General features: G+C 53.3%; 2 protein-coding genes and 1 long non-coding RNA gene across 4 annotated transcripts; 2 read left to right on the plus strand and 1 right to left on the minus strand.

Moving 5' to 3' along the window:
- Positions 1-294: 294 nt before the first annotated feature.
- LOC122460721 lies at positions 295-2,389 on the plus strand. Its single transcript, XR_006282188.1, has 2 exons — positions 295-658; positions 1,183-2,389. It is a non-coding gene; the product is annotated as an uncharacterized LOC122460721 (long non-coding RNA).
- A 1,728-nt stretch (positions 2,390-4,117) lies between these two features.
- On the minus strand, positions 4,118-10,151 carry TCN1 (transcobalamin 1). The gene is made up of 9 exons (XM_038404288.2): positions 10,017-10,151; positions 8,980-9,162; positions 8,098-8,247; positions 7,702-7,854; positions 7,339-7,517; positions 6,767-6,953; positions 5,226-5,415; positions 4,656-4,774; positions 4,118-4,430 (listed from the first exon to the last, which is right to left on the minus strand). Exons 1-9 carry the CDS (start codon positions 10,093-10,095, stop codon positions 4,369-4,371), a joined length of 1,302 nt encoding a protein of 433 aa, XP_038260216.1. The 5' UTR covers positions 10,096-10,151; the 3' UTR covers positions 4,118-4,368.
- A 1,386-nt stretch (positions 10,152-11,537) lies between these two features.
- Positions 11,538-20,068, plus strand: LOC119856610 (zona pellucida sperm-binding protein 3-like). 2 transcript variants are annotated; one of them, XM_038404286.2, is made up of 9 exons: positions 11,538-11,638; positions 13,924-14,102; positions 15,304-15,416; positions 16,293-16,396; positions 16,918-17,089; positions 17,964-18,075; positions 18,389-18,575; positions 19,017-19,259; positions 19,763-20,068. In XM_038404286.2, exons 1-9 carry the CDS (start codon positions 11,569-11,571, stop codon positions 20,017-20,019), a joined length of 1,437 nt encoding a protein of 478 aa, XP_038260214.1. In that variant the 5' UTR covers positions 11,538-11,568; the 3' UTR covers positions 20,020-20,068. The 2 variants fall into 2 exon arrangements, with proteins under 2 accessions (XP_038260214.1, XP_038260215.1); XM_038404287.2 differs by lacking the exon at positions 13,924-14,102.
- The last annotated feature ends 1,607 nt before the right edge of the window (positions 20,069-21,675 follow it).

The raw sequence follows: 21,675 nt of genomic DNA on the forward strand, positions 1-21,675 counted from the left end.
TCCTGGTGGGCTCTCTGCAAATCACTGTGCCTCACCTGAAGCAATCAGGTGGATTGTGAACCTAGACTTGGACATCTAACACTGCTGGTTTTAAGCCATATGGAAGAAGCAGCAGCAAAGGCTCTGGGGCAAGCTAAGTCTAAATTCTGTGTCTATTCCATTTCCCTTCTGATTTTTGTAGCCTCTGGAGCAGCAGATGAGCAATTGTATGGCAGCATCAGGTAAAGCTAATAAATGGTGTCTTTTGCTGAGCTGAGTATGGGAATGAATGGTCCAATCTGTGCAGCTTTTCCTTATTTTGCTGGGGGGCTGTAACAGGGTGTCTTGCCCCATGGAGTGCAGATCCTGGGACTAAGCCAACCCTAATAATATGATGAGCCCCGCCTGAGTGGGATCAGGAATTCCCTATAAAAGGCCACAGGTGGCTGATCCAAGCTGGGGGAAACCACTCAGGAAATAGAGGTCTGAGAAGTTGTAGTTGGCAAGAAGGTGAAGGAAACTGCTGCAGGGAGCAAGATTAGTTCTTGCAGAGACTTTGAAAGTGCAGATCTGGGGAAGAGGGCTGGGAATACCCCAATGAAGGAGAGACAGATGTTGAACTGAGTTTGGGGCCTGGATGGCCAATGTATATGTGAAGAATGAATAAATTGGACCTCAGGTGGGGAATGTTTTAATTGTCCTTTGGATTCTCTTGAGTTTGGTTAAGGAACCCTGTAAAGGAGACAGCAGGGATGGAGTGCTGCAAGGTGACCTCTGGCTATGAGGGGGAGCTTGGCTAGCAGCCAACCCTGTTACTTGGGAGGGGAACTGTGATCCACCAACCCCCTCCAGATGCTCAGAGGTGTCCCAAGTGTACTCCAGATTCAGCAGTAAGTGCAGCGGGCAGGTCAACTGCTAGGCTCTGCAGACTGTCCCTCCAATTCCCACTTGAACACAGCTGGAGGGAAAAGACTATGAGAGCTGATGGGAAGGAGGCAAATCACCCCCAGGAATGGTTAAGGGAGTTTCACGAGGTGATCAATGCAACAGTTCCTAATGGGCCCTGGGGGCAGCCCAATAGAGGGGTGCAAGTGTAACCATTTCCGTAACTAAGTAGAGATCTGTAGCTCCCACCGGCCAAAGTTCAGTCCTGGCATGAGTGGCATCACTAAGTCTTAGCCATTGTCTTCAAGCTGCCTGTAGGCTGCTGCCAAGGTCTCCTGCTGTACCTGGCTCCTCTCCAGTCAATATGCTTCCCAGTTCCCAGGCCACTGCCAGATGCCCCTGAATGAGTTCCCAGCCTGCTGACCTGTACCTCTCTGAGTCGCTCCTGGGGGAGCCGGGAAGCTGCTGCTCAGCAAATTCCTGCCAAGACGAAGCTCAGCTGATTTTACGCTGCCCCCAGGCTTTTTGTAATGACAACCATGCCAGCCTCTCAGGAGTTGTCAGGTGGAGAAGCTGGAAGGGTTAGCAGCTGGGGAGGGTGCATTAGGGAACATGGGGTTGCTGGAAGACAGGCTGGGGTTTTGGCACACAGGAGGTGGCTGAAATTGTGGTCAATAAAGTCAAGATGTGGCCAAGCCCAGATGTGGCTTCATGTTCCCCTCCTCATTCTGGGCAGGGGGAAAGAGAGCTAGCTGGGGACTGAATTCCTGATTGTGTCTACGTTAGAATGTTCCTACCCTTTAGTCCCAACTGGTAGCACTCAGTAGAAACAGCTAGTGCAGCCCAAGTGCCAGCACTGCTGTAGCATCTCCCCCCTGCTCCCAGCACAGGGAGACAACATGATGGAGAAACCACCAGCAGCTGCTCCACCCAAGCACCCTGTCAGGGCTAGGCCCAGCTCAGCTGCATGAGTGCAGAAGAGAATATTGTGTCTGGTTACCAGGGAAAAGGCAGGCTGAAATAATGGCTTGCTGTAGCAGGATATTTCCACTAATACACTCAGCAGTGAAATAGTTAACCTGGCTGCAGTTTCAGCAGCCATCGTGAGGTTTCAGAATGAACACCCTTTTTCTCTAAACTGGAATGACTGTAATGTCTCCCGGAGCTGTTGCTCCAGGCTGGAAGCTGGCCTGGCTGGAGAACAGTTCTTATGCAGCCATGAGGAGGAGCTTTTTAAGGGAAAAAGCTGCAGGGAGCTAAATCCCTTCAGTGCCCCTGAACACCCTGGACCTGCTTAACCGTGCATTTCTTGGGTGCTGATCGCTGCAGCGTCTGGATTGCAAGGAGCTGCTGTTGCATCACATTCCCCAAGGCAGCGAGGATCCCCCGCCCTTCCGTCCGCTCCCATCGTCCCCATGTTGTGCTTACAGTGTAGGTGATGTCCTAGTTTTACTTCTTGTCACTCTGCATGAAAGGGCGGCTGAGTGGAGGAGGGGAAGATGCAGACAGAGGGGTGCTGGGCCAAGCCTGAGTGACGCTGCAACCCCGCACACCAGGTCACAATGCTGCTTGGTTTGGGTGCCCTGTGAAATGGAGGACCCAGTACAGCCTTCCCCTTCTCACCCCCCATGCTGGGTGGATGTGGGAAATAGTCTTCAGCCAGGACAGGGATTTGGGGCCATCGCCATGAGACAGTCTGCTAACCTCAGGCTCTCAACGTGTAACTGGCACCAAATTGAAGAGGGCAGCAAATGGGGGACTGGGACCTGGAGAGATCAGAGCACAGGGGCTTCAGGGACTATGTAGCACAGATTCACCGGGGGGCGACACAAGTGACTGCTCCCATTGGGTTAAAGTTAGATTGGAGTCAATTTGGGGCATGGACAGTCTTTTTGTGCTGTGTATGTACAGCGCTCAGCACCATGGGGATCTGGATAAATACATAATAACTAAACGCCGGTTCATTCCCTTTAGAGCTGGTAGGAGAAAGGCAAGTATGTTTTGTGCGCACACACAAAAAATCAGAAAAAAACCAAACCCTATCCCACTTCCCCACCATTTGAATTATTGGTTTTTTTTTTATGTTTCAAAACAATTTTGTATTGGTAGACTGGGGTGGGGGAACTAAAAAAGGGAAGGAAAGAAGGGGTTTTTTCCTTACAGAATGAGATTAAAAATGGATTTTTTTTTGATTTACACAAACATTTTTGTTGGGGATGAAAAGCCATTTTTCATTGAATAAAAACTTTTCAACTAGAAAGTTTTCACTGGATCTGAGTCCCATCGCTCTCCCTAGCCCTCTCCCTGTATTTTTTTCTAACTCCCTAGGCAGTAATCTCCGAGTGGGTTGTGATGGCAGAAGTGGGAGGGCACGTGCCTGTAGGAAGAGCCATCTCCAAAGACATGGCCCATAGTGGAGCCTCCTCTAACCACAGTCCATGATCCAGGCCTCTGACACCTCTCGGTTCTGCTGTGGGGGCTCAGTAGATATCACAGTCAGTGGCGTTTACTGCTCCTGCCCCCCTGTAGCCTGAGTCCACAGCTCTAGCCCCTTTCCCTGCAGGCCCAGAGCAGTTTCCAAGGCCAGGTGAGGTGGCCTCTCTAACACCCTCACCCAGGAGGAGAACATCCCCTCGGCACTTGTTACTGACTGGATTAGGTTTGAATCTGGAACCTTTAGCACTAAAGGCTGAGGCCATCACTGCTAGGGCGAAAGGGCTATGTCCCCTGGCTGGCAGCTTTAGGAGAATCATCACCTTCCCATGTGGATCAGCCACTCCTGGGGGGCTCAGACCCAGAGTGAGTGAGGCAAGGAGCCCAGGCGGGTGCAGCTGCTGGGGATCCAGGCAGAAGAAGGGGTTAGCTGGGCTGTTGACACCATTAGCCTTCTATTCTCCACCAGCAGTGCCCTCCAGCCTGCCTTGCTACACCAAAAGCCTTAATGACCTGCCACTAATGATGCTACAGCTAGTGCCACAGCAAGGGAGAGTCCAGGCCTGGGGACTGACTACTCAGTGCCCTGTTGGCCAGGGTCCCAGAGGGGATGGTGACTCCATGGTAAGCCCAGCACCCCATTGGCCAGTGCAGTGGATGGGATGGTTGCTCCAGGGTGAGCCCTTATGTATGGTGAGGGAAGTGGCTGCCATGTGATGCAGCCCTGCTGCTGTGCTGTGTTTCTAGATGGAGGGTGCCCATCAGAGGCCCCATTAGCCACATTCCCAGTTTCTCAGCCCCTCTTCTTGCCTGGAATAACCCCCGCGGTACGGCGAGCTCTTGCAGAGGGTTTATTTCAGGACTGAGGGCCAGACACAGGCAGAGCTTGGGAAACAGTCACACAGACATGAATACAAGACATAGTTGTCACCAGGGGCCTGTCCTACCCCCTGCTCTGGGGGGAATGGGTGGCGGCTGCTGAACCCTGAAATCTCTGGACAGTAGAAAGGCCAGGACAAGCTGTACCTTCTGGAACACCCCTTGTCCCCAGGCTGGCCAGTGCCCTGGAGCTCAGTAAGTGGAGAATCTGACCTCCAGCCTCTCGCCTGTGGAGACGACGTAGTTCCCAGCACCTGGAACATGAGGAGAGGAAAGGGAGGGTAAGGGATAAACAGGGTCAGTGGCCCCTCAGCCCCAGCCACCCACCCGCATGCCAGCCCCTCCCTGGGACCCTGTCTTCTCCCGGTTCTCATCCCCACTTTCTCTTGTGCCTCTCACTGCCCTGTTCCTCCCCCTCTCCACTCACATCCCCTCTCCCCTCACACTGCTCCCCACCCCTGCTTTTCCCACTGTCCCACCTTGGCTCAGTGGGATGCCGTTGCTCAGGAGCTGCCAGTAGGTTCGCTGGTTGTTATCAGCCTGCAGCCCCTGCACAGAAATGATGTACGGGCCCCAGGAGCTCTGCGTGTACTTGAAGCTACAGAGAGACAGAGAGTTGTGCAGGAGGCCTGGTTACCATTGCCTCATAGCCTCCCCCACTTCACAGGGACATGCAACCGAGGACACAGTGGGACTGAACCCCATGCCATTCAGTGGGGAAAGGGATTGAGAAGCAGCCGAGCTGGCCCCTGCCGAGCTCCGATCTCCCCATCCCAGGAAGACATTGTCCAGCTGAGTGATGCGGCGGAGCCAGCCTTGATCCCCCTTCCCAGCCCCTAAGGGTTTAACCCACCCTCAGAACACTGCTGGCTGTGGGAGCCATGCAGGGTGGGGTAGCAGGGGCATGTCCCCCCCAACCATGATCCTAGGGACTCCTCTGGTTTTTAAATCTCTGTTGCCCTAGGAGCCCCATGCTACCATCTAGCCTGCTCTGCGCCGCTGCCACTGACACCAGTGATGTGTGCCGCGTTGCCAGGCTGAGCAAGCACCTGAATTTGCTGGGGTCTTTATCCTGGGCAACCTCCATCACCTTGAAAAAGACGGAGCCCTGGGGCACGGTGACATTGATAGAGTCGTTGAATGTGTTATTCACACCATCGGCAACAGTGTAGGTGACTTTGATGCCAGGTGGGCGGCTAGTGGGTGGGGCGGGCCTGGTGGTGGACACGGGGAGGTTATCTGTGTGGGGAGAAAGAGGAGAGAGGGTGAAGAACTGCCACATATACCTTGGAGAGAGCGACTCTCTCTGCAGGAACTCCAGTCCCACTGGAGTCAAGGGGAGAGAAAGAGGCAGAAGCAAAGACAGAGAGGATCTAGGCAATGGCCCTCTGGGCAGGAGATTAGCTGGGACTGAACCCAGGGCCTCTGGATCTGTGATGATGATGCTCTAGTGATTGAGCTAAGGAGAAGGATCGTTAGATTGAGACTCATAAATCTCTAGGCCATCCAGTCACTAAATGGAGACATAGAGCCGCACGGGCTACACACAGAACTGAGCAGGAATTTTTCAATGAACCTTTTTTTCCCTGAAAAATGCCAATTCAGTGTCCGAACTGTTCATGAAGCAGTGTTGGGTTGGTAGAAACTCCCGCCTCAAAAATTGTTTGGTAGAAAGATTGCTGAACTGGAAAGTTTTGGTTTTTCAACCTGAAACAACTTTTCGCTGAGAAATTTTAGTAAATTTACAGAGGAAAAAAAGCGAGGAAGTTTGCAATAGAAACATTTTGACATTATCAGAAGGAAAGATTTTGATTTATACAATTCAAAACAGTTACAGTTTTTTGTTTGTTTGTTTGTTTATTGGATTTTCGGTTTATGAACATTTTTGAGATTTTTTTGCCTTTTCAGCCTCATTCAGGATGGGAACAAATTTTTGAAATGTCAAAAACCAATTCCCCCCAACCCTTGTTGCATGTGCTTCTGTCAGCCTCAGGTACTTTAGATGGCCCCATCGCCATCCTTAACAACCCCCTGATGAGGCAGGACAGGGCTATTTAACCACATTGTACAGATGGAAAACTGAGGCACAGAGACACAGGGTACATCTACACAGCAAAAAAATCCAAAAACCAAAAAAACCCATGGCAGCAAATCTCAGAGCTTGAGCTTTGGGGCTAAAAATAGCAGTGTAGACGTGAAGGCTCTGAGACCCAATCCCTCACCAGATTTCAGAACCCAGGCTCCAGCCCTAGCCCAAACATCTATACTGCTATTTCTAGCCTCACAGCGTGAGCCCCACGTCAGTTCACCCAAGCTCTTAATCTTGCTGCCAGAGGTTGTTTCCCCCCCCCCCTTGTGTAGACGTACCCTTAGTGACTTGCCCAAGGAGTCATTGGCTGAGCAGGGAGCTGAACATGGGTTTTCTAAAAGCCAGGTAAGAGCCCAACCACTAGGGCACCCTTCCTCTGCATGGTTAAATTAATGAGCTCTGTCTGCCTGGGGGCTACCAGTTCTCATGTCCTGCGCTGGGAGAATGAGGCATCTGGACTTAGTCACCCTAGGGATGCTGCCTTTGGTCTACTCTCCTTACCTGGATCCATGGAGCAGTTGAGCCTACTCACGTCCAGGTAGGTCCTGTTCTCCAGGGAAGGGAGGATCTGGGAAGCAGCCATGGGGTTTTTGAACATGCCTTGGGGAATCTTGTCCAGGACAGCGTGCAGAGTGTGGAGGCAACTCCAGACCCCAGGTCTGAGATAGCTAGATGAGACGGATAAGGCCTTTGGAGGACAGAGAGGAAGGCAGGGTTACCCGCTGGGGCCTGGTTGCCCACGCCAAACATGATTGTTATAGAGGACAAGACTGTGAGAAAAGGCAGCTGGGAAGGGGCTACAAGAACACGTCTGGATGGCCCACCAGGGAGAGAGCAGATGGGTGAATAGGATATAGACAAAAGGGAGGGATATTTAAGGCCTTCTATCTCCATTTATGGCAATATGGTGTTAACTCTGGAACCTACCAATGACACAGTAATTGCTGACATTAACTATTCCACAGGTGAATTATCCAGCTGTTCTGGGGTTGTGGGGAGGGCCTTTGGGCTGTGGGTGAAGCTAGAATTCAGTCCCACTCCCTTTGATTCCCATTGGGACTCTGGTCCCTCACCTGCATGGCCAACCCTGTGCTATAGATATTCCCGATCACTCCATCACTTTTCTTCTCATCCAGGATTTTGTTCACTAGACACTGCACATTCTGTCTGATCTTCTTATCCACCTTCAGAGGGAGGGGCTGCCCCCTGGTCTGCAGGCAGATCTGAGCCAGGACTGCCACCGCTGCAGTGTCTGTGGGGACGGGAAAAGTGGCTGAGATGGGACTGTCACGCCAGAGAGAGGTGAGGGAGAGGGTCATCCCAACCCCAACCCCATGGGGACAGTCACGGGGATCCCAGCTCATGTCACTCATGCCACCTCCCCATAGGGGAAGCCATGACCCCCCAAGTATAGGAGGTTGGGTGCCTTTACCCACCCACGGAGAACTGGCCTCTGAGGTAATACTTCTTGTGATCTGGGCTGAGGAGGGCACTGGCTTCGGCTGGTGAGAGGTGGCCGTTCAGCTGGCACAGGGCCAGCACGTCCAAGCTGAGCTGGTAGAAGTTGGTCAAGGGGTTGCCATGGCTTGCTGTGGGGGAGAGACCTGTTGTTAGCCACAGACATACTCACAGACTGGGGCCAGGACAGAGGGGGCAAAACAGTGGGAGGGTGTGGGATGGGGGGAAAGGGCTTGAGAGAGAGACACACAGAGAGACGGGGGCAGAGAGAAGGGAAAGGGGGTGAGGGGATGGGAGAGCTTGACTGTGTGGGGGCAGAGGGGTTGAGCCAGGCAGGATCTTCCCTCTGGCCCTGCAAGCCTCAGGCTCCTCACCTATGTTCTTCAGTTCCGCCTGGAACTTCTGCTCCAGGAGATGCACCAGGTTGATGTTGGAGCCGTTTGCAGAGACCCGCCGGGGGTCAGAGCAGGAGGCCTGTTGAGCCAGGATTTGGAGGGCCACCTGGCCCGAGGAGAAGGACGCAACTGAAAAACAGCATGCCGGGGGTGGGGGTCAGTGGGGCTGGCCATGCTGCAAACCTGCCCTATGCTCCCTGCCCCAGCCTCTATTTCTGCCTCTGGTTCCCTGCCCCAGGCTCATCCTCTGCCTCTCTGCTCCAGCCCCAGCCTCCCTGCACCTCACCCCCCTTGGGTGTGTCTCTTTCTCCCCCGACCCCATCAGTCTGTCTGTTTGTTCCTATCTGTCTCCCTTTATTTTCCTGCCTTTCTCTTCTCCCTTTGGTTTCATGCTTTTCGGAAGGGAGCAGCAGTTTCAGCACCCAGCCTTGTTGTACCCAATGGGGGTGTTATGGGATGCAAAGGGGGTGGGGAGATGGCTGTGTTTTGGGGGGTGCTGTGGGGCACAGTGGGCATGGGGACGTTGCTGTGATTTTGAGGGGTTCTGTGGGATGCCAAGGGGGCAGGGAAATGGTTGTTTTGAGGGGTGCTATGGGACACAAAGGGGATAGGAAGATGGCTGGTTTTGGGGGCTGCTATGGGGTCACCTCTATCTCACAGAGAGGTGCATATTTGGGGGATAGCTTTGTTGTGGAGTCACCATTATCCTTTAGGGGTCTGACTTTATATGTGGGGCTGTTGGGGACCCCACTTCCCAATGCGGGGTGGCTGGGTTGGGAAGGGTGGTTCTATTCGGGGGCAGTGTCAGAGTCCCACACGCCTGGTGGGTGTCAATGTGGGGGAGGGGGACGGAGGGCTTACCAGCTCGCTGCACTGCATCCTGGCTCAGTTTGTTCAGCATGTCCTGCTCGATGTGGCGGTTGTGGTCCTGGGTCAGCCGCAGGGCAAGCAGGATGCTGGGGTTCGGGGGGGCACTAGCATTCACTGAATAGATCATCTTCCTCTGCAGATCCCTCACTAGGGGGCGCTCATCCTTGTTCACGGCTGGTGGAGGAGCCAGGATCACACATGGGTAGTCACAGCTGGAGGGTCTATACAACTTCATCCCCACCCCCAGTCCTCAGAACCAGCTGAGGGGGGATGTGGGGCCCAGGCATCAGCCAGGAGGAAGTTAACATACTCCAGCCCTAGCCCCCCATTACACCCCATTTCTACACCCACCTTCATCGGCCCCTCCAAAAAACCTCCCTGCCCACCCCCCAGTCTCTCCCTGGCATTGTAGCTGTGCAGAGATGCTCTGCACAGGCTGTTTGCACATGATGAAGCAAGGACCTGGTCCCTGCAGTCCCCCAGGTAGGTGGGGTGTGACTTCGGCACCTGAGCCAGCCAGAATCTCCAGTGCCCAGTGCTGGCACTGTCCCATGCTGCAGGTCACCTGTGTTCTGGCCCAGAGACAGCTGCATCCTTGATCCCTGCCCGCCCTTCTCTATCCCTCACTGGCCATATGTGAAATTTCCCAGGCCACGTACAAGAGGCAGGAACGATGGGAGGAGAGAGGCTGCCGTGGCCTGGATGGCAGGGACCATGAGGCTATTATTGCTCAGCCTCCAATGGGGCATCAGGAAGGGAAACTCCTCCTGAGTCCCCAGGCAAACTGGACAAACCAGCTTCCAGGTCTGGATGATGTCTACACTGTACACTGGTGTCGGCAGCAGAGACAATAGAAGTAGCTTGTACCACAGTGAAAATCAGGCTGTGCCCAGGCTGTGGGGTGTAGCTACATGAGGAAGGGAAGGCTCTGGTGGGGAAGGCAGTAGGGAAAGGCTCCCTTCCCCCTGCCACCCCAACAGACACAACACAGAGGGGAGGGGTACATGGCACAGGGCCATTTGACTCACCACAGCCCTGGCACAGCCCCCCAGGGGCGAGGTACAGGAGCAGGAGCCCAGCTAGCATGGTCACCAAAGTCCTCATCATCCCTCTGTTTCCAGGTCCCTGGTTGTGCTGGGACCTGGATTAGGACCTGGTATTTATGAGCTGGAAGGAGGCGGGGACACCAGGGTGCCCTGCCCTCCTCCCCTGGCTTGCCTCACCCTTCTGCTTCCCCATAGCAGACTGGAAACATTGAGCAATGCCCAGCAGTATGGGCAGGTCTGTGCCCCAGAGACCGGCACAGACAGAGATGGCCAGGGCTGTCAGACCACTACTCCCTCCCCATGGCCTCTGGGCTGCACCAGAGACCTAGATGGAATTTTCCCAGTCACAGTTCACACCCCCTCCCTCCACCACCCTGGTGAACTTGGTGTCACAGGGCCCTGGGTCACATCTCACTTGGGGGCTATAGGACTGTGAGACCACAGCTGGCTAACACCTCTGCGCAGACACATGGACACCATGGGCCACCTCAGTGCACCACGATACCAGAGAGGGAATTTGGGCTTCTTGGTTTTATCCCTATCTGGTTTCCCAGGTCATTATGTGTAGATGACCCTGGCCATAGGCTGGGATTGAGGGGCTTCAGGAGAGCTGGGGTAGGGAGCCCTGGGACAGGATAGCAGAGGGTTACGGGTTGGGATTGAGGAGCCTCGGCAGAGCTGTGGGGGAGGCCAGGGCTAGGGTAACAGGGGACTGTGGGTTGGGATTGAGGCTCAACACCAGAGCTGTGTGTGGCAGGGGTCCCAGGGATGGGATAGCCGGGGTCTTGGGTCAGCTTTGACAGGCATCGGCAGAGCTGGGTGGGGGCTCAGGATGGCACTGAGGTGGGTGGTTTTGGGGTCCAGGAGTCAACTGATTTCAGCTGAAGCCAGGGCTGCCCAGCACCTCTGAATAGCAGGCCCCAGGAGTCTCAAATTAGGCACCCAAAACTATTGGGTGCTTGAAAAATTAGCCTTTGAATGTTCTGTGCCTCAGTTTCCCATCAGTATAATGCGGGTGGTCATCCCTTCCTCACTCACCAACTGAGGTTGGGGGAGAGTTAGTTCATCCATCTGTGCATAGCACTAGGAGATCCTTGCCTGGGAGGTGGGGTGTCATGGTCTTGCCTGCGTATGAGGGTTTCATTCCCAAGTGCTGGAGGATACAGGGAAACAATGGGCAGAAACTTTACAAACAAACCTGCTCTTATCCCAAAGGGGTGGTGAACAGACATAAAGTCTCTTACAGAAGTGGGTAGGTGTCTCATTAGGAAAGGAGCAGAGTTACCACCCCTAGGAGCTGAACCTACAACCACAAGGGCTCAGGGTTGCACACATCTTCTAGATGCAGCTCTCCTGGCTTTGGCTGGCTACTCTCACCTGCTCCTGTCAAAGCTGCAGAGGATGGGACCGGAGCTGTGGCCCATGCTGGTAATGGGGGAAGCACAGACACCTGAGTGCTGCTGCCTCAGGTATAAAATGAGCCACTAGGGGCAACTTCTCTTTATGTGGCTGTTTCCTGAGTAGGGAGTGGAAGATGGGAGCTCCTGTGGGGTGCTGGGCTCTGCTTCTCTTAGTCACTGGTGCTTGGGCTCAAAATGCTTCAGGTAAAGTTGGGGGAATGAGGGGTGCTGGGTGCAAATTGAGCCTTTTGCTGTGGTTTATCCTCCAGCTGAGTGGGGCCTTCTTGCTCTGGGTTCCAGCCTCCTGGAAGAGCTGCTGAACAGGTAGAACCAGATCCAGGTCCTGTTGATCATGTCTTTCCTTAGAATTGTATGTTCTGGGCAGGTAAAACCTAGAGCTCTCCTGTATAGCATGTATTCTGGGCACCTGCTCAGTGACTTATCTGCTGGCAGGGTGCCTACAAAGCTTCACCCCCTCCTGGCCCCTGTGGGGAAACCCTGGACTCCTTGCAGTTGCCAGGCATGGAAGTTGCTCCATTTTAGTCTGTGGCTGTAAATCTCCCTAAGTATGCAACTTCCCTAGGGCTTGAATAGCATAATCTCTTATTTTTTTTTTATCTATATCTATATGCAGTGTAGCTATGTCAGTCCCAGGATATTACAGCGACAAGGTAGGTGAGATAATACCTCTTAGTGGACCAATATCACCCAGTAAAAGATACTACCTCACCCACCTTGCTTCTGTTGTCTTGTAAAACAGTGGCAGCTGCTGCCACTATTCACCAGAAGGTTCTCTAGCCTACTGGTGATGGATTGGGGAAGCAGTTATTGACATAGGTGCTACAGAAAGGTGATGAGATATAGCTGGGATCTGCAGTGAGGAATCCACCATGTTTCTTTTTCCGCACCCTCTTCCCCTCCCTTGACTTTGTCCCAGGCAAGATGGGCATGAGCGGTTCTTGGGTTCACAGACCTGCCCCCTCAAAGGATACAACACTGCATTTTGGTGGCAGGCATCCTGGGGCTTAGTAGCAGCAATGAGACAACAGTGAAGGTTCCTCTGGTGGCATGAGATCTGTAACACAAGGAGAAACCAGCAGGACAGTCCTGTGCCCACTTGTGAGACTTCTGAGGTGGTATCCCCTAGTGGCTAGAGCAGGTGGGAGCTCTGAGTCTGGCACCCTGGGTTCTAGTCCTAGCTCTGCAGAGGTGATCTTGCTGAAACCAAAGCTTTCCATAATGGCTGCTGGATTTCTGGGTGCCTCACTTTTGGGGTGTCTGGCTTCAGGCAGCCACAGATTGACATCTGACTCAATTTCCTGCCCTGTGCCCCGATGCTTGGCGGCAAGCTGCATTGGTGCTCCTGGATGCCTTTTGGGCCCTTCAAGGGTTAATGTTCTCTCTCCTGCCTCTAACCTGGCTTTATTTGCAAGATCTGTCCCAGCCAGAGTAACCTGCTGGCTGATGCAGAGCTTCCTTGTTCCTCCTCCACAGTCAGGTAGATGACTGAAGGCAGCTACCTGATATTTCAGCTCTGGGGTTGGTAGAAGCTGGCACTGCTGTGGCTCCAGTTTCCACTCTCCTGAAATGGAGAGGATTCCTGGTGGCCTGTGTCTGAATAGGGAAGATGTGGAGGCTAGGGGCTGTTGGAGACCTAGTCTGAGCAGACTAGGGCCAGGTCTCTACTCAGTTTTGTCAGTCAGGGGTGTGTATGTGTGTAGGAGAACATGGTAAGCTGCCAAAAACTGCTATGTACACACAACTATAACAACAGAAGGGAGCCTTTCTGGGCTTAACAAATGTTGTTCCAGGAGGTGGTATTACTCTGACAGAAAACATCTGCTGTTGGCATAAGCTCAGCCTGCACTTAGAGGGCTTTGCCATATAGCTCTGAGAGTGAAGTATTGTGTGGACAAGGTCTGATTCTCCATAGACCCTGCATGTGGCCAGTGTGCTATTGCAACTCAAAGGCAACTCCAGGGACTCAGCTGCCATAGGTCTAATGACTGTTTCACTCAGTGTAATGAGGAAGAAGGGACCTGTCAGTGATGGAGGTTGGTGGATCCTCTAACTACATCACTGGATGCTCACCCTTTCTTCTGCTGACACTGGGCGTGTCCATCTGGCCACAGTGTCACTGGCTGCTTCTCCCAGGGGTATCAGTGCCTGCCCCTGGTTGGCAGTAACCAGGGAATGAACTGTTGAGGTGGTGGGGAGATCCCCTGTCCTGCTAGCACAGATCTGGTAGCTAGACCCTGGGAGGTGCCAGGGCTAGAGGATGGCCTCTCAGGCACAGGGCAGGTGTTTGGAATGGAGGAGAAGGAGCATGTTGGGGTTGCAGCTACTGGGAGCAACTGGAATTATGGCCCTGAGCCCAGGGAGTGGTGTAAATCCCAGGATAGGATCTTGGGGCGGGGGGGGGGGGGGCTGTTGTGTCTGGAGGATGCTGTGGCTGTGAGTGTGTTAACCCCTGTATGCCCCATCTACAGTGTCAGTGGTGTGTGGCAGCTCACGGCTTCAGATCACGGTGCTGGCAGATCTCTTTGGGAACGGCGTGACAGTCTCTGCCAGGGAGCTGATGCTGGGGGCTGGCTGTGCCGTGACTGCTGTTGGGCCAGATAGATTCCAGCTAGAACACCCGCTATCGGCATGTGGGGCCACCATGGAGGTGAGAGCAGAGATCAGAAGGGGCTGGGTATGTGGGTGGGTGTCAATCTCTCTTCCTGCTGAGGGCAGCCTAGTTTCAATCCTCAGCATGCCCGCCCACCTTTCCTGAGTAATGGAAATCAGGCCTCCCATTCATTTCCTCCACTGCTGGATGTGGAGCAGACTCACTGCAATGAGGTTCTTCTTGAATCTGGATACACCCTGTCCCATGCAGGAGAGGACTAATAGGGGATCTGTCTCAGAGGAAGCCCTGGGGTGGAGGGGAGCCAAGGTGAGAGGGCCTTCTAGCCATCAGATACTAACCCACAGCATTTCACTTCATGGCTGCAGTTAAACTAGGGGGAATGGTACAGTGTCTTAAGTGCACAGCAGGGGCTGTGGAGGGCCTAACATTGCCAATGAACGGGCACAATGCAAGGGCTGAAGCAGATCTGTGAATGATGGCTTGTAGGAGTTACCCAAGCAATTTCACCTTTCTTTTACCACAGGTTCCTGCATTCGCAGGAGCTGGGGCAACATGGACTGATCTAAAATGGAAGTTTCAGGCATTAGAACTATTGAGCTGGAAGCAGTACCCAGGGTTCCCCAAGTACTTGGTGTGCCCCTTTAGGAAGGGACTCTGTCATTTTCCAGATGGGGAAATGGAGACTAGCCACCTTCCATGGTGGGGAGGGGTCCTGAGCCTTAATTAGTGTTCACATGTGATGAGATGCTCAGGTGGAGGGTACCATTGTAACCCCCTCTTCAGGGCACTGCATGGCCCCTCTAGTGGCTGATCCATGGAGGCTTGACTGCTACAGCTCCTGGCTAGCAGATGGATTCCTCTGGATCTTGTGGTAGCAGCTTCTGCTCCTAGGAGTCCAGGCACTAGGTCCAAGCCCTGATGTCAGCCCAGGAGGGGGCTGATTGATGATATAGCAGTGATTCTTCTCTCCCTCTAACTGGAGTCTCTTTACTACCTGCCCCCTTGAATGGCAGCTGCTGGAGGTTTGTGAGGGTCAAACCTGGTGCCCTACTGGCTGGTGCTCTGAGGTGTCTCTTCAATGGTGTATGCACCTCCCCCTTCTGGCTGGTCACATTAGCTATCCTCCTGGGCTGTGGCTGGACAGATTGCCCTGCTGCTGGGTGGATGGATGGAGTAGGGTGCAGCTGAGTAGCCTTGGGGGGGGATACTGACCCTTGGCTGTGTTTGCTCCACATAGCTCCTCCCTGACACCATCCACTACAGAAACTTCCTTTACTACAGACCTTCTGCCATGGGGGGTGTGATCCGAGCCAGTGCCTTCTCCCTCCCCGTAGACTGCTTCTACCCCAGGTGAGTGAGCATACTCCATGCAGTGTTGGGGGCTGAGAATGGGTCCCAACTTCCTTCAAGGAGCAAAGTCTCTCCCCATTACCTGGACTTATTCACCCTCAGTATTGCAGGGCTGTCCCACTGAGCTTTGCTAATGGCCAGGGAGTCAGGAGTCCTGGATTGTCCTGCTGAGGCTGGGATGTGACTGCTGGGTCTGTCCCACCAAGGCTGGGTATCTAGTCAACTAGAGCTGCCCAGGTCTTTAATACTCATGACTCTGCTTCAGAGAAGCACAACTGAGCAAAGCCTTGGTGGGGCCTGATGGTCCACAAGACCTACCTGTCACCCACACAATGCTGATCTACTAGTGCCATGCACACACCACGTTAGTGCACATGGTGAGACAAGGCAATAGAGACCAAAGTGGTGATGTACTAGGGCTCACGAATGTCTCAGCTGGCTTCTTCACCAGAGCTCTGCTCTGGCTACACCATAGTCTTGGGTTGAGCCGGGGATGGAGGGGTGGCTCTAGATCAGGGGGTCCCAAACTGGGGCAGAGGACCCCTCGGGGTGAGCTGTCAGTCTCCACCCCAAACCTCCCTTTGCCTCCAGCATTTATAATGGTGGTAAATGGTTTTAATTACAAGCCTGAGTATGACCCCCCCCCCTTATGTGAAATGGGTTCCCAGTACAAGTTTGAGAAGTTATGATGTGTAACTGGAGTGTCCTGCTGGGATTAACCTCTGAACTATGGTGGGGGGGGGCAGGGTGATGGGAAAGCAGGAGGGGCTACACAATGGCTGCCAGGATATCTTCAAAGGAGAGTGCTATGTGCCACCATGCAATGGGAGATCCTGGGTATGCAGAAGAGATAGTGACTGCATCTTCTCTGTTCAGGACTGGGAATGTCTCTTCCTTGGGCCTCCAACCCACCTGGGTCCCCTTCAGCTCCACTCTAATGCACAGATGGCGTCTGGACTTTGCCCTGGATGTATATGACAGTGAGTGCTGGTGTATTCAAGGGGGCCTTGGGAGTCTCCTGGGGATCTCACCCAGTCTATGGCTAAATGGCAGGGAGCCCACTAGCCAGGCTTGTCTCCAGGGGATGAGTTGGGAAGGGACTTAGTTGCCCATGCAGATACTACCTAAGCTGTTCACAGAGAGGGGGAAGTGGGGGCACCCCAAGTTGGTCAATGCACTCAGTTCTGTGTTCTCCCCCAGCCTTGACAACATCCTTCCTCTTATCCCTGAGCTCCCCTTACCATGACCCATAACCCCCTGCCATTCCAGCTGTTAATACCCCTCAGTCCCACCCTGCTGCCCCTATTCTAGCCTTGGGTTCCCCCTCCCACAGATCTGTTGATGCCACCCCCAATCCTCCTGCTTTCTTGCTGATCTCTCCTGCCTTACACCCCTTTCTCTGGCAGACTCCTTGCTAGTCTGTGCTGGGGGGTGGGCTGTGCTGGCTAGGCAGGAACAAGGAGGGTTCAGGTGAGTGTCATCCCCCATCTTTTGTCCTCAGGTACCTGGTCTTCCCCCCTGTCTGATCCCACTTACTACCTTGGTGACCTGATAAACATCCAGGCATCAGTGAGAACTGGCAGCCATGCGCCTCTGAGGATCTACGTGGATGAATGTGTGGCCCGGCCAAGTGCAGAGTCCTCTATGAAATATGAGGTCATCACAGACCATGGGTGAGCATCTGGGGCAGAAGACTCTGAACAGGCTCTAGTATCAAAGCACCATTTTATCTAGCAGGACTAGGCAGTTCTGGCCCATGGAGGGAAGTGGACAGTGGGCCTTTAGGTTATTAGTAGGGCTCTATCAAATTCAGTCCATTTTGGTCAATGTCACAGTTCTAGGATTGTTTTTTAAATCCTAAAAATTTCATTATTTCAGCTATTTAAATCTAAATTTCTCAGTGTTGTAACTGTAGGGATCCTGACTCAAAGGAGTTTAGGGGGCAGGAGGTCACAAGGTTATTATAGGCAGGGTTGCAGCACTGCTACCCTTACTTTAGCACTGCTGCTGGCAGGGTGCTGCCTTCAGAGCTGGGGTGCCTGGTCAACAGCCACTGCTCTCTGGCTGCCCAGCTCTGAAGGCTGCCCAGAAGTAAAGGTGGTAATACCATGAGCCCCCTAAAATAACCTTGACCCCCACAACTCCCCTTTGGGTAAGGATCCCCAATTTGTGAAACACTGGTCTCTCCTGTGACTACTGTATAGCATAGGGTAAAATGTGGCACATGTGATGAGATTTCTTGGTGGGGAAGGAGGAGGCAGGCCAAATTTCACAGTCTATGACTTGTGTTTCATGAATTTTAGTAGGGCCCTAGTTATTAGTAATGGTCTGAACTGCTCCTGTACAACCTGTATCTCCAGGCTACTCAGCAGTTCCACCATTGCCCCAAATCCCCCATGATTCCTTGTCTCCCCCCCCCTGGGATCTGGGTCAGAGCCCCCCCCCAAAGCTGTTTCTCAGGTCCCATGTGGACAGTCTGGGAGCCAGGATGATGGCTGGCTCCATGGCACTGAGGAGGCTGGGTGGCTAACCTCCTCCTCCCTACAGGTGCCTTGTAGATGGGCAGCACAGCCGCTCCCACTTCCTTGCCCCACGAGGAGACCAGTTCCTCCGTTTCCAGCTGGACACGTTTGTCTTCACTGGTGCTTCCAACAGCCAGGTTAGTACAGAGGAGGTGAGGGGGGCCTGAGCCACCTGGAAGGGCACTGACTTCCCTGTATGGGGTGGGTGTCAGCAATGCAAGATGGCTGCCATCTTCATGAGGGACTCTCTCACAGTACCCTGCGAAGAGATAAGATGAGTTCTCCTGTCCTCTCTCTCCTAGAGAGATGGATGGCCAGGGGTGTGGGGCAGAATGGGTGCTGCATGTGAAGAGGGTTCCCTCAGCCTGACCTAACAGTAAGTTGAGTTCTGGGCTCTCCCTGCATCCCATACAGAATCACATCTGGCTGTGACATCTTTCATGCTTTCAGATCTACCTCCTGTGCCACCTGAAGGCAGTGGCTCCCGGCCCTGCTGACCAGCACAACAAGGCCTGCTCCTATGATCCAGCCACCGCAGCCTGGCACTCCAATGATGGAGGAGACTGCTCCTGCTGTGATTCCCCTGCTGGCTGTGGCAGCAGGAGGCGGCGCCGGCATCTGCCTCAGGAAAGGGAAGGTAACCTTGCGTGCGCTTCCCCCCCCCCCCCCCCAGTCCTTCTGGACAAGCTTGCCTTGGCTTCTGCCATTCCTTGGTGGGCTGGGGGAGGCTGGCTGGGCTAACATGTCCCTGGGATCTTCCAGTCTCTGCCCTGCCCCCAGACCACTCTTCCTTGGCACCAGAGCAGGGGCTGCCCTAGGGGCATTTGGCCCCTTCTAGCATTTGGGGGAGTGGAGAGTTTCCTTTTCTGCCCTTCTTGCCCATGAGACTAAGCTTCCATCTGGCTGTCATCAGAGCTGAGCCCAGCTGCTTCTGATGGGGGGGGAGGCTGGCTAGATCATGTGGCTTCCACCCCACCAGACCCTGTGCCAATTGCTGGTGGGCATTGGCATGGCAGGAGGAGGGTGGTGAAGCATCATGCATCTGTTCCCAGACTGTGTGACTGCTCTTTCCCTGCAGGGCTCCTTGGAGAAGCAGACCTCCAGCTTGGCCCTATCAAGCTGGCCCCCAATTCCTCCACTACATTGGGCTCCAGCCCTCTAACATTGGCTTCTACAGAGCCCACCTCTGCTGTGGCAGGGGCTGGTGAGCTCTCTTATACTGTACCCATCTCTGGCACCCCTAAAGCCATCCTCCCTGTCCTGTTCTCTCCCAATCGGGCCATGAACCCCATCGTGAGAGGAGACATGAAGGAGTCATCAGGTGAGTACTCTGATCTGCCCTCTGTCATGGGGTGGGGAGCTGACTGGAGTGAGACTGACTCCCATGACCTATCTGTCAGTGGGTGAGCTGTTGCTCAATGTAGCTATGAGCAGTCCAGTCAACTTCTTATTGTCTCATCACCTAGCCAACTAGCAGAACTGACTAATGGGGTTGCTGTCGTTGGCTGCAGGGCCCCAAATCCTGTAAATCTGGGATGAAGGGAGATCTGGAGTCAGTTAGGCTCTTCCAAATACAAATGGGGACCAAGCCCCATGTCCCAGAAGCACAGAGCAGTGACCAGGACGGGGTAGAAAAATTAGCCTTGCTGGGTTGATCCCTGTCCCCTTTTTGTTCCACCCCCATGCCACACACAGGTTGATGGCTTTAGGAGGCAGCCACCATTCCCTGGTGAACAGCTAGGAGGCCTCTTGGAGCCAGGCTGCTTTTACCACATGTCCTCACAGCCTCTCTCCTGAGTGCTGCTCTGTATTCCTTTCCCACAGGGCTGCGGCTCCCCTTCACTGTCACCACCTTGGCCATCGCAGTGCTGTGCTCACTCTTTGTCTTCCTTGGAATCCTGGGTTGCTACTGCTCCACCAAGCGCTACCACAGAGGATACCGGATGGGTGCCGTTGATGCTGCCTTGGGCGAGTCGGGTGCTGTTGCCATGGCACCCACAGCCTCTGGGGACTCCAATGTAGCCTCTAAGAAACCTGGTGCTGTGGTGGCTGCAGCCTGTGGGGAGTCTGGCTCTGTATGAAACTCCAGTTGCCTCTTAAAAAAAAAAAAAAATTAAAATAAACCAGTCAATGGAAATGTCTCATTCCTCAGTGTGGGGGTAGCTGGGGTGGGGGGACTTCACCACCACCTGGCTGGCTGTGAGAGCCTCTTCTGTCCCCAATTTAACTATGGCCAGTCATACCAGTACCTTCTCCTTCAGGACCAGAAGATAAGCTGACCACTGAGGGTCAGGTTTCCAAAAGAGCATTCCATCTTTGGTATGGAGCTATAATCTGACCTGTGGGGTGAGGGAGCTTCTTCCTCTTTAGCAATGGCTCTACCATAAAACACCCACTATGTACCTTCCTCTGGGGCATGGCACTGCTGGTCACTGCTAGCAGAGTGGGTCAGGGGAGCACATATGCATTTCATGTCCTCTGCTACAATGATGGGGGGTCCTTGTTGCTGAGGGAACATTCAGTTTCCTTTTCTGTGGTAAGAGATCTAGGTAACCATGATGACTCAGGTATTCCCCCATTGTTAATGGGGTGTGGGGAAGATGCTGAGTCTTCATGCTCAGCTGCCTCCAGCTGCTTTTCCTAGGTGCTGCTCTTGGGGGTAGGCCAAACAAATCACTCCATTCAAATCTTGGAACTCAAGGACTTTGTGAGCCAACTGACTCTATGCACTAATGGAGACATCAGTCCAACTGATGTGACTTGTCTGGTCCCCTCTCACTCATGGTGGCTGGACCTAAACAATCCCCCAAACAACTAGAGCTTAGCTACCCAAAAGGCAGACAACTGGGGCTGTCCTGGTATTGAGAACATCTTGAGTGGGTGTCTAACTGGGTGAGATACACAGGACTTCTCTGTCCATTTGGTGTGGTATCACTGAGGTGCTGAATGTGTGCTGATCTCCTGTGTACTGCTGTAGGGCAGATCTGGGGGAGGCAGCATAGTTGGTCCTAAGCCATGCCTCCTGCTAGCCCTGGTGAGAAGGTAGGAAGGGCATGACTCTCTGTCCCTTCCTGCAGTGACAGTCTCAAAGATCTTTCCACCATGCTCAAAAAGGCACTGGTGTCTTACTGAACAATCCAACTTAGTAGCTACTGGGGTGGATTCTAGGCCTGCTCTCTGCAAATTCACCAAGACTTTTGGCCTAGATATCTGCATGATGGGACCTTAGAGTTAATGCTGGTGTATCATGGTAGAGGAGAGAACTCTCCTTGGACAGTTGAGTGTCTTGCATTCCTATGATTAGTAACTGGAGAGTATAAACCTGTGCTCAAGATGAGCTTTCCTCTGCCAGCAACTGAGGAACCAACTGTATTTGCACAATGAGGAGTCCTTGTGCCACCTTAGAGACTAACACATTTTTGCTGATACTAACACAGCTACTGCTCTGAAACCTGTATTTGCACAGACATGCCTGGGTGATCAGCAGACGGAGCAGCTTTGCCAAAGTGATCAATTTTGGCTGGTTTGGTTTAAAACTTGGGTGCAGGACTAACAATCTTATTATATAACAAAAGGGTAGAGAACTATACAGTTACTCTAACTGTAAGCTCACTTGCTAAGTCTTGGGTAGTGATGTCAAATTCACATGAAAGATGGAGTGGCAATAGACTTTTCCTATGTGGAGCAGATTCTTCTTAAAGCATCTTAGGTGTTTGGCCATCTTCTCCAGTGTTTAA

Source organism: Dermochelys coriacea, chromosome 6 (genome assembly GCF_009764565.3).
Source record: "Dermochelys coriacea isolate rDerCor1 chromosome 6, rDerCor1.pri.v4, whole genome shotgun sequence".
Taxonomy (NCBI): Eukaryota; Metazoa; Chordata; order Testudines; family Dermochelyidae; genus Dermochelys; species Dermochelys coriacea.

Excerpts from the sequence above, each read along its gene's own strand:
- TCN1 (XM_038404288.2), bottom strand. The coding sequence starts at position 10,095 with ATGATGAGGACTTTGGTGACCATGCTAGCTGGGCTCCTGCTCCTGTAC. Across the intron at positions 5,416-6,766 it reads CAACTGCTCCATGGATCCAG|ATAACCTCCCCGTGTCCACC; the intron begins GTAAGGAGAGTA and ends CTCCCCACACAG. Across the intron at positions 4,775-5,225 it reads AAAGACCCCAGCAAATTCAG|CTTCAAGTACACGCAGAGCT; the intron begins GTGCTTGCTCAG and ends GTCTCTCTGTAG.
- LOC119856610 (XM_038404286.2), top strand. The coding sequence starts at position 11,569 with ATGGGAGCTCCTGTGGGGTGCTGGGCTCTGCTTCTCTTAGTCACTGGT. Across the intron at positions 11,639-13,923 it reads TTGGGCTCAAAATGCTTCAG|TGTCAGTGGTGTGTGGCAGC; the intron begins GTAAAGTTGGGG and ends CCCCATCTACAG. Across the intron at positions 18,576-19,016 it reads TCTGCCTCAGGAAAGGGAAG|GGCTCCTTGGAGAAGCAGAC; the intron begins GTAACCTTGCGT and ends CTTTCCCTGCAG.